General features: G+C 41.6%; 1 protein-coding gene across 6 annotated transcripts in view; it reads right to left on the bottom strand.

Moving 5' to 3' along the window:
* ERBB4 (erb-b2 receptor tyrosine kinase 4) overlaps positions 1-12,037 on the bottom strand; it is a 575,035-nt gene that overhangs the window by 163,736 nt on the left and 399,262 nt on the right. For all 6 annotated transcript variants that reach the window (XM_040562317.1, XM_040562315.1, XM_040562314.1 and 3 more), the window contains exons 6-7: positions 3,862-3,980; positions 3-144 (exon numbers count right to left, since the gene is read on the bottom strand). In XM_040562317.1, the coding sequence (XP_040418251.1) occupies positions 3-144; positions 3,862-3,980 (261 nt within the window). The remainder of the gene's footprint in view (positions 1-2; positions 145-3,861; positions 3,981-12,037) is intronic.

The raw sequence follows: 12,037 nt of genomic DNA on the forward strand, positions 1-12,037 counted from the left end.
ACGTGGGCATTTTTTGACGCAAAAAGCCCCATACGTGTACTTGGCATTGTGATTATGTTCTAGCTGGAAGGTGGTAGGATTGTACACAAATGTCTGCGGGCACTGCGTCACACATGCACCACTGTCATTGAAATTCATGCAGGCCTGCAAAGCAAGGGAGAAGAAAAAAATCAGCTTGATTAAATCATATAATTGGCTGTGGTTCGTTTTGTTTTTTTAGCTTAACAGTCCTGATTGTTCAGAAGTGTTGCAACAATGAGAAATAAGACACATGTTTTTCTAACCCCCATTTTGTCTACTTAGATTTCTTGCTAGGACCTTGGCAAATACATGACACGTAAAGGGGGGCTCACAGAGACCCCTTAATTTGAAACACTGCTGCCTGTTACAGCACTTCCTACAAAAACATAACAGAACCGTAATTTGTTTCATAACTATTGTTACTACTAGTAATCAACTAATTCACAACTCGATGGGACATTCTAAAACTACCAAGAGAGAACAGCTATTTATCTTAGTCAGTCTAAACAAATGCTAATGACTTTTCCTTAGAGGTCCAACCTTTTGATTTCTTACAGCATGAGTCCATAGTCCAGCTGAAAACTGAAATTCCCAATTAGAAAGCAAGAGGGATAAGAACTTCTTTTGAGGTAGCACAGGAGGGGGTCATTTCCCTAAGTGGCAAGTTTAACAAGGTCAGTTGCTTCACACACTGGGAAAGGAAAATAGGACTTTGTATCACTTAGCATTCAAGCTCAGCCACCCACAGCTGACAGGGGACAGGGCCCTGACAAATGAAGAGGCAAGCGCGTGGATAAAGAGAGTAATGGTATGCAGGGAAAATAATTGACTGTGAAAGGTTGATAATTAGTAATATTAAAAAAAAAACAACACACCACACCACTGATTTTGACATTCCTTATCACCATGAATCGTATCTATGGTTCTAACCACAGCTTATAAAAAACTGTTTGAGTAGCAATCACATAGCAAACTGCAAATGCCTACTGTCAAATCTCGTATGAATATGAAAGCTGTAGCCTGGCTTGCATCCCACTAGCATTTTAAGCAACCCCTGCTACTGGATTCTGCCTCCCCATTTACCAGTCTCTCGAAGCCACACTGCCTTAGAAATTTCAGTCCAGAGATGAATCCTAGAATTTTCCTGGTAGTCAGAAATACCCAGGTGAACCTGAATCTTTACAGAGTCAGCAAGTACACCAGTGAGTCCCTCCCTCCCCACCAAAGGCTGGAACTTTAAGAAAAGTGAAAAAATTCCCCTGTTCTTCAGCTTATCTCCATTCAGGTCATGAAGGAGGTTACCTGTCAGGTCAGGAGATTTCAGGAAGTTAAGGCTAACAAAGTAACAAAAGAGAAGGACACACACTGCTGAAGAAAGGGACAAATGGGGAGTTCCATGATGAAGGCACTGTCCTAGGCTGAATATGAACTTCCACTGTCCTCAGGAGCTTGAAGGTAGGCCAAACCAGTCCTGTCTTTGCTGGTTTATTAAAAGTTGTATTCAAAAAAACAGTAGTTCCTCACAGAGCCAGAACTATGATAAACACAGTCAGTTTCTTCCTTATCAAGAACCAGACAGGAAGTCCACTCTATGAACAGGGTTTTCAGATTTCCGAGTATTTAGCCAGGCCCTGCTATGCATTTCAAGTTTTAGATCCAGTTAGGTTTTGAATACAAGATAGAAAAACATGTCTAACACATTGTTTTATCATGTTTGCTTGCAGTTATGTCAGATGATGATTATTGTCTTGCTTTTATATAACTGAATATCCAAATGATCGCATCGCAGCATATGGAGGAGGAAGATAAATAATTTTATCTAGAAATAATAAAGCCGTATTTAAAACAGGATGCTGTTACAAGCTGCCATACACTGAAGGATTTTTAATGTTCCATAAGCTGTGCTTTTGCTTATTAATAAATATTATTTTAGTTTGTTTCCTCAACTTACTTTACATCCATTGTTGACTTAGGAAGTGCTTTGTCAAGTACATGACAATCCTCTGATGATGGTGTAGCAAATGCAAAAAGTCAAGCACATCAATGCTCTTCACAGAGATGGCACTTCTCAGGAAAAGCCCACGTGGAAGACTGGAGAACTTTTAATTCATGACCGTAATATTTCATACACATTTGTAATTGCTTTAGTAACATAAACTTCTAGGATGTGGTGCTAGATGTTGCTAATATGTGAATAAAAGTACAAGAACGCACACAGGGAAAAAACAAGTTAAATGAGTTGTATCCTTCAGCTGAAAACTAAGCACAGTTGTTCACTGCCTAAAGGGTTCCACTTTTCACCCAGTGTGGTGTAAGCAAGTAATGGCTAGTCTTGAAAGACCCCTGCTGAATTTCGTTTACATTGCTCTGGGGCCAGGAGTGAATGAGACCGATGCCCTGGGTACTTCTCTGCAGGATCAGAACAAACATGTTAGCGTGATTTTTAGCATACACATTTCCACAGCTGCCACTATTCAGGAAATCTAACTCATTTCCTTTTCTGCTGTGGTATTATAGAACACGGACACACAAGTTGTGGGTTCAACACCTCAGCACTGGAAATGTTCCTCAGCTGTCATTATGGAAACAGTAGCTGCATTTTTACCTCTTTCCTTTACATATTGATGTTGTATGATGACATGGGCATGGTGTTGTTTTCGCATCTCTTGTCCAAACTATTACAGAAGTTCCAACAAGCTTTGGATCAGGCCTATAACACACGCTGGTTATATACGGTAAAGTCCCAATTACAGACTTGACAGTGATTGAAGGCCATCACCACATTTCCTCAGCAGTAAAAGAATACCATTTAGAACGTGTTTTGGGAGCACAGCACCTACCACCATCAAATGTTATCTGAATAGTGAGGAAGTTTGAGTTCCAGATAGGAAAAGATTCATTTTTGCCTGTTTGCTGCGATCCTCTTGCCTAGAGTAGCAAAACATTTGCAATTGTCCAAACCATATGATCTCTCCTCCCAGTCCTATCTGGCAGATTTTAGAAGGAGCCCACCCAAGTTGGCAGATGTTTGTCTCCTCAATCATTTGGGTACCTCCAAAGATCCACTTCTCTGAACCCATTCTAGCTCTCGGCTTCTTCAGGCCTAGGTTTGCTACCCCTGAAAACATGAGCAAAACTTGCCTCTGTAACACAGTGATGAGCTATATGTTTTTTGAGATCAGTGTGGGGAGCTGAAGCTGCTGATACTACTACAAATACAAACAGTAAACAAAATAAATATGGCTAAAGGCCTGTATGTACAGAATGCTTGTTTTTTACGGAAAAAATAGCCTTTTCTTCTTTTTTCTTTTTAATCTTAAGCACATGTAGTAGAATACATACATTTGAGGTAGAGTATTTTGTGAACTGCTTTTCTTCCCTGTATGGCTAGTAAAAAAACTGAGTTTAAATCAAGCCTGGCAGTAATAGGAAACATCTTTCACAGAGAAGCTAAATTGTATTCTTGACTTTCAAATAAAAAGCACACCGAGCAGCAATAAAAGCTATGCTCAAATGTAACGATAAATACTTCTAAAAATTCCCTATTACCGCTAAAAGTTAATTTTAGGAAAGCAGAAGATAAAAATCACAGAGATTAGCATATTAACGTTTCCCAATCTATATTTACAAATCTCATAAATCTGTTAATGGGCAATATTAAGTAGATAAGTGATGCTAATATAACGTGAAAAATATTAAATGCTAGAGTTCACAGTCAAAATCTGAGAATGTGCATACAATACATTATAAGGGGCAGAACTGTGAATTTCATGGATTAAAGCATTAAGAACTTGCACTGTGACTGCCAGAAACGAGAAAAATGGGAAGTCTCACACATACAAAGCAATCAGTGTCTTTAGGTCCGGAACAGCCTCCAGCACATTCCCGGTGGCAGCAGTCGCTGACGTAGGGCCCATAGCACCGTCCATCACACTGCTCTGCGCACACTGTCTTGGTTACTAGGAGGAGGAAGGAAAAATTATCGTGTCAGCATCAGAACTAAGGAGACAGCTCTTCAGCTGCACACTGAGGAAAACAAGCAGAACAACACCGTACTGAAAAAAAATACAAGTTTCAAGGCAATTTTTTTCAATGGCAGTAGTAACTGTTTTCCTCCATTATACCTTTACAATACCTTCTTCAAGAATGTACCATTGCCAGAAGACTGCAAAGGAAGAATTTTTTTATGGTGTTTATTTTCACCCTTGGAAAATAATGTAGAATACTATTTTCAAATGATTGAAGTTTAATAAATAGCTGATGGATAGCTATGGAGAGAAAAAAAAAACACACCAGGAAATAACAGAAGAGCTCACCAGTTCCACACGAGCTTTTCCCTGTGAAAAACTGCAACACTGAGTAAAAAGCACGTAGAAATTCAGTGAGGCCAGCAATCTCTGAGCCAAAAGCTGTTCTTGATGGCAATCAATTTGAACAAATTGGCAATGAGAACAGAATACAACCTTCAGACTGGAACATATTTCAAAATACCACTCATCTTTTTCTAGTAACACAATCCAGTCTTCACTCACAGGTAAACAACTACAGTCTACCAAGTGGCAGGTGCAGCAATTTAAGAGGAACCACACTGCTGTACCTCAGGGCTTAGTTTTGGGCAAAGAATGGTCAGCAAGCGGAGTAACTTCCTCCCCTCAGCCATCTATATCTTCAGTCTTTATTTTACAGGAAAGGGAGTTAAAAGTTTCTGCAGGACTATACCAACCACCTCCTACAGAATTTGAGGAAGCTCTGCTGTCAGCTCTCTTTTGATAAAGAGCAAGGAAGTTACACTTCTCTAATTAAACTTAACCAATTATTTTGTTAAAAGCATTTCACTAGTTCTTTATGGAAAACACTTTTCAAGAGGCGAAAGAACACAGAATTTCATCCAACTTCTTGCTCCATTCTAACGTGATGCATCAGTGATTCTTTTTATTAATTTTTCCAAACTGAATTCCCTCCACCACTTGCTGGAAGTACTTAAGGTAACACCAAAGCTTCTGAATATACGCAGTATTTATTTAGGAGATAAAAACGTAAATAACAAAAGAGAAGTCATAGTTTATAATCTACAGAATAAAGTAATGCACTTTAAGAGTAATTCCAACTCGCTGACACCAGAGACCACACTAGAAAACACTTCTGTGCCTCACACAATAAGATTTTAAAAGTAAGGGAATTTTTTGTAAATGCACTGACTGACAATGTTACTAAAGAAACAGATTTAAGGTTTTTACTTAATAACTGCATTGATACAATGTTAGGACAGATAGGAAACAGTATCATAAAGTAACCATGACAGATGCAGACTCTCCTCATGAAAATTAAAGACTCAGTAAGTCTGTGTCTGCACATTGGCTTCTGCCAGTTCAGAACCTGGTCTATTGCATTTGGGTTTAGACTGGATTGGGCGCTACCTGTCTTAACCTTGAATGGAGGTGAAGCCTCCTGACTTAACACAGAGCCCTGTTTGCTAGAACCTATTTGGGTCCCAGGACCCAAACCACCTGCATTTATCCATGCCCCTGGGCTGGGCAAGCCAGGTAAGCAGTGTGCTGATGATTGCCATCAGGCTACCAATCTATTCCAGCAGCTCTGCAAACCGCCCCAGGGGGCTGGAAAGCCGCCGGCCACGCCTCTTCTCAGACCAGGAGCCCTCAGACGAGGAGCCAGCCCCGAGCCACGGCAGCACCCCCCATATACCCTCTCCATTTCACACAGCAACCGTTCAGCAACAGGGTTACCTCAATTTTTAACCCAACCTCTCTCCTTCAAGGGCTGGCCGCCCACCTGCCTGGGTTACGGCTGCCAGCGGCGAGGCAGAGCCTGGGACCGCCCCGCCCCGCCCCGCCCCTCTCCTCAGGAGCCCTGCAGGCATCAAAATGGCGGCTGCACCTCCTTTCCCCGCGCCCCCTTCAAGAACGTTCTAGAGTGGAAGGCGCGGCCTGGGGCTCTCCCTCAGCAGTGCCCACCCGGCGCACCTTGAAAGCTTATTTCCTTTTTTTTTTTTTCTTGTTACTAAATTGCACCAGAGGGCCAGAGCTTTGGAGCCAGTTGTATCAGGCAGCTACAATTAATGCTTTCAATTGGAAAGGAGGGGAAATCGTGGCACAGCAAGGCCGCTTTCCTCGCTGCTGCTCCACTGCAATTTAATGTTTTGTTTAAATCTGGAAAGTTTTGGTGCATGGTACCTCTGTGTAGAAAATTATTTTGAGGTACCTAATTAGCTCAGTTATAATTTCTTCCCCTGAGTGCAGCTGCTGTTGGGACTTGGGATGCCCACCAGGACTCTGAAGCTATTGCTTCCCTGGGCAGACGGCTTCCTGGCAGGCTTTTCCAAGGGCTGCTGCAAGTGCCACCCTGTCAGCTACAGAGAGTACTGGGAATCTGCAGCATCCCCCAAAAACAGGCTGGGAGGAGGTGAATCCCCACCTTGGCCATGCCAGGTGTCTCCTCACCATGCCATGCAGTGTATCTAGATCTTCCAGTCAGCTCGTTGGCTCTTACGTTGAGCAATCCCAGATCTGCATTTTAAAGGATTTCACAATTCCATCAAGCTGTGCCACAGGTCACAGCACTTCCCAAGGCTGCCTAGTTTAAACAGCAGTAGGAAGTGGTCTCCAGTAACAGCAATAGATTTAAGCAATTTACTGGCACCTTTTCAGCAGTTTTTAGCCTACTAGTCTAGGCTCACCTAAACTATTCACCCTCTTCTAGAGCCCCCTGTAAGTCTTCTGCCATGTGTAAATTTACAGATACTGTCTTTTATATTTATTTATTTATTTTTACAGTCCTTAGCATTTTAAGAGACTACAATTTATTCCAGAATATGTTTCCTTCTAAAAAGAAGAGCAGGAGCACGAGGACTGATGTGGAGGAGCACAGCCCCTTTCCAGCACAGGACAGGAGCAGAGTGCCCTCACAAACTGTGCTCCTCTGCTTGTGAGTAGGCACTGGTTTCACGCAGCCTCTAGCAAGCTGTTCAGGATAGGGCATGTTTTGAGTTTTCCTGAACACTGCAAAGATATAAAGTGGTTTGCAAAATATATAGTTGCGAAGGCTTGTTGCTGCTTCTCCTTAATTGTTTATTTCATGTTTATTTTACTGGGAAAGCAAACTGCCAACAGAACTGCCAACATTTCATTTTAGGAAAAGGCCACAGCACACCTTATTTATCTTTCGGAGAAGGAGCCGTAAGGTATCTTCAGTGGCAACTTACAAAGACAGAAAAAAAACTTAGCTTTGAATTTTTGAAGGACTTGCTCAAGACAGTTCACAGCGAAGGGTGTTCCCCAAAACAAAACAACTACAAGGCAATACTATGTAATAATAATCTGATTGTTCAGACTCCAGTAAACATAGCTCAACAGTTCAACTTTCTGCAATCATTATCACAGTGTAACCCCACAGAAAATGAACTTAGCTGCACACGTTTAAAACAATGGCAACCTTTCCCCCAAAACTTCCTCCAAACACAGACAATTTATTGTACAGCTGCAAAACAAGACCTATCCAGAAGAGCGAAATGTAGAAGCAGTTATTTCCCAAGGCATCAAACTGCATGTTCAGATCACTCACCTGGGCTTCCTCCTCACTGCAGAGACAGCCTGTGACATGTAGCTGTGAATGCTCCACCAAGCTAGCTTGCAGGTGGTGCATTTCGGGCAGAACTAACAGGTCTGTGTAATAGCCCAGAGGAGCCTGCAAAGCCACAGGCAGCATGGCCATGGGGATGGTTGGGAGAGAGAGGGCTTGAGGAGCAAGGTGGTGTTGAGCAGAGGATACAGAAGATGCTACCTGGGAGCTGCAGAGGTGGATGACTGCAGCTCCGAGGTGAATATGAAAGACCACTGCTGGTGGATGTTGCTGGGTGGCTCCTAGGGGGGACACATGGCTCGAAATGGTGCTGAGAAGAGAGTGGGGAACTGGGCAACGGCTGCTCACAGGCAGCGTCAACCCAGAGCAACCCTGCTGCAAGCTGAATGAGTGGAGCAATACCAAGCTTCTCCTGCTAACCAGCACCGGGACTGTTTACAGGGGAGCTATTGGACAGTGGTAATTAGGAGCCCTCACTGCACGTCTTTCTTGCAGCCCAGACACACAGGTAAGATCCAGGAGTTCTGGACAGGGGACCCTACAGGCAGATCAGATGCCAGTTACTCATTTCTTCAGCCAACACAACTGTGAGGAGAGCCTTCACTAACAACTAAGGCCCCAGGTTTCAAACTAGACTTTTGTAGGATAGCACAGTTACCTGCCCTGACACCTGCTTCATGGGATCACTTGAGGCTTCAGCTGCACAGAACTGTCATGAAGAGTAGCAAACACCAAGGTCATGACAAAATGTGCCATGCATTGGGGCTGGTTTCTGGAGGGGAGAACAGAATGCTGACTGCCAATCTTCACTAGTAGTTCACTATGATAGCAAAAAGCTGTGCTGGGCATGGGGTGGAATGGGCACTTCAAGTGTGTGTGCTCAATTAATCAGTCTCTCTTATTGTTTCCCTTCATCTTTAATTATGTCAGGGCACTATAAATCTATGAAGGAAAAAATGGAAAGTAACTGAAATCAATGAAAAAGTCTTATGAACATGCAAAGTTATTAGTGAAATACAAGGATTTTAATTAAAGATGCTGGCTCCAAGCAAAAATGCTGGGTTACCCTGATTGATCTAAGCTGCTGGTTCAGCTCTTTCCATCTCCCCCACCAGGCTCCCGCTTGCCTTTTGCTGCTCTAATTGGGTAATTCCTGCATCGGCACCTTCTTTTTCTCAGCAACATCAGCTGCAGAAAGACTGTATAAATACAGTTATGCTCAGGCCAATCTCCTGTACACATACATAGTCACACAGTATTTTATGTTTGCTGAATGTTTAGGTTTGGGGCCTGATTTAAAGGCTATTTCCCTTTTTTGCCTCCCCTTAGTTTTAATTTAAATTATTCTCTTTCAGTTTCAGTCCTCTAGGATAAAGTGCATAATCTGTCATTTTAATAAAATAATGCATTCAATTTATAAAGCTTTCAATTTCTTTTCATATGAAAAAGAAACAAAAAACATTATCAGACATCAACAGCAAAAGCAGTAACAGTCTAACCACAGATTTTCAAATTTGACTAGAAACTTCCAAAAGCTTTTGTTCTTGTGCTTATTTTTAAAAGGGGTTTACATAGTGGGTGTGCCCAATACTCTGAAAAACATTCTTTTTAAGAGCTATTCCACGTTAGCCTTTCCTGACACTAAAACAAAGAACACTCTCTAGCTTTTAAGTGTTTCATATTAATATTTACTAATATTTTAATTGTAAAAGAAAAATGGGTTGTTAACTGCATAATACAGTATCCTGAAATTATCTCTGTTCTAAATCCTAATGGAACAGCTTATTTAAATTTTCCCATTAATTGCCTTCCTAAATACATACATTTTCTTGTCACATTTAGACAGATGTTAGGATAGAGTTAGATGCAGGTGGTGTATCAGATAGAATTATACATACAGAGAGACATAGCTGGAAGGCAACATAAGACAGGTAGATGATACTCATGCAAAAACAAAAGGATCTTTGTTTTTTTCCATATGTAATTTGAAATGAAAGACACGGATTAAGATCTTTCAATTTTTTATCTATCCTTTTCCTAGGAAAATAATTTAAATCTTATCTTGGGAGGGGGGCTCATCAGAATTTTTTCTTCAGTGACTGGATAAAAAAATGAAATTATTAAATGCAGACATGCTTATGTGCCTTCTGGTTCTAGGAACAAAACTTTTTGACGCTGGGAAGTAATAAGGCCAAAGTCTTTTCCTGCAGGTGTTTGAAGGCCACCCATCTTCAAGGTGACTAGGTGAAGGTATAGGCTATGTTTGTGATACCGTTCTTCCTGTCTCCAGCTTGTATCTAAGAATCGCATTAATTAGACTGAAAGCCAGGGCAGTTTTTTAAAGTCAGAAATGAAGGCAGCAAAATCTTAACACCACTTGGATTTTTATGTTTTGATTTCCTACTCATATTCTAATTCTTTGCTTTAATGTTTTTTAGAAAAACAAGTTTTGCGAAAATGTGATGAATAAATGCTCATTGCTAGCCCAATATTCACTCTTTTTATTAAATCCTGCTGTTTACCCAAGGCAGTACAAGGTCAGGGAGGCAAAAGGAAAGCATACAACCTAAAATTAACTCCTGTCCCTGACAATTGCTGCGGGAACTATACTGACAGTGTGTTTCAAGGTAAAAGGCCATAAGTAGCTATTTCAAATTAGGAATGTGTGATCCGTGCATCTTCCTGGAACTTAGATAACATATGTCTTTGATAGTTTATTAATCCATGGTCATGCCTTAGCCTGTCCCCACTGTTTGGATTTGAGAGGGCAGTCACTGTGAAGAAAGAGAGAGCTGTCACTCTGGGAGCAAAGCTACTGTGCAGCTCTGCTAAGCTTCTGACTTTGCAACACTGCAGATAAGTTTTGCTCTCTCTGGTATTATTACATTAATCCACCAAATCGGTTTGGTTATCTGAGAGCAGCGCTTTGGGGAGGTTGAGACCATGTGAGATGATCCTGCCACGTGGGCTTATGCAGCCACGCGGAGTCCAGCTGGGCTGTCCAACACTGCATATGGCTGGAGCCTCTGCCTGCTGGAACGAAGGCTTGAGCCAGGATCAGATCATCCTTATCCAACAGAATCACCAAGGTTTTGCACTATTCCCCAATGAGATAACCACATAAGGCCCAAATAAGCCTGTCCAACTCGGGAAGAATTACCCAGGTCCTTGCAGAGATGGACAAAACACGCCTAAGAACTATCATTAATTAATTCTAATTTGGCCATAATATAAAATCATTCCAGCCACCTAGAGTTCTGTCCCTTTCCTCTATGTCCTTCAGTATATAACCTCGCTGTAAGGAGGTTTTCTCAGGACTGACTTCTTTGCAGCATTCATAGACTGCTAGAAAGAAAGGAGAGGTACTAGCTCAATTCAGACAAACAAGAATACGCTTCATTATACAGTTACTCCTGCAACCTGTCCTGAAGCACTTTTAATCACACCCGCAGATAACGTTCAATATGAAAGAGCAATATAACAACGTGTTAGCTTTAGCAGAGCTATAATTGTCATCAGCTTTGCTAGCAACATCAGCTGATGTACCTGAATGCAAAGGAGCGCAGCAGGGCAGAGCCTCTGCAGGCACGCAGCTCTGTCACCTGCACCCTGTGCTTTGTCACGGGCAGGAGGTCGGATCAGATTTCCTCATCGTGGTCAACCCTAAAATGTTCATGTCAAACTATCTGCTGTTTCCAATTTCCCACAATTTCTTGCTCTGAATAGTGGGGGAAAAAGGCATTGTTGCACTGTTTCTAATATTTCCAATAAAAAAGATGGCTAACATTGGGCTATCGTAAGTTCAGAGAGTTAGCTGGTACATCTGCTTGGTAGCACTTAATTCCCGGCTACAACACGGCCAAGAAAATGAGCACAAGCCAGAGCAGTGCTAACTCATGGGTGTGAAGGTATCAGCAACCATTTCGTTTCCTGGGAGGAGTGACTCCAATAAACCCAACCAATTTTCACGATCCTGAAGTTCAAAGAAGGAAAATGTAAAGGATAGCTCTATTGCTGCAAGAGGAAAAAGGGAGAAACTTGTAGGAAAAGATAGCTCTCAATTTTCTCCTCTTTTATATTTGCTAATATTGTAACTGCACTTCTAACTCCTTAGTGCCTGTCTGGAGGAGCTGAAAGCACACAAAGAAGAAACTCTCTCAATATAGTTCTTTTTTCTTACTCATTTTAATGCCATCTAAATTCAAGAGGACAGACAGACATTGTGAACAACCCTTCACTTGCTACTTCCTTCACAAAAAATCATTATTCTCTTTCAGTATAACTCAACTACATTCTGAGTTATTATAAAGAGAACAATTCTGCAAGATAATTAATACTCCCAGGCTCCCACTGAAATAAACAGAGTACTCTGGCATTAGGAACTTTGCAGCATCAGGCCATCATTAAACATCTCCAAATC

This window comes from Cygnus olor, chromosome 6 (assembly GCF_009769625.2).
Source record: "Cygnus olor isolate bCygOlo1 chromosome 6, bCygOlo1.pri.v2, whole genome shotgun sequence".
In the NCBI taxonomy this organism is placed as follows: domain Eukaryota; kingdom Metazoa; phylum Chordata; class Aves; order Anseriformes; family Anatidae; genus Cygnus; species Cygnus olor.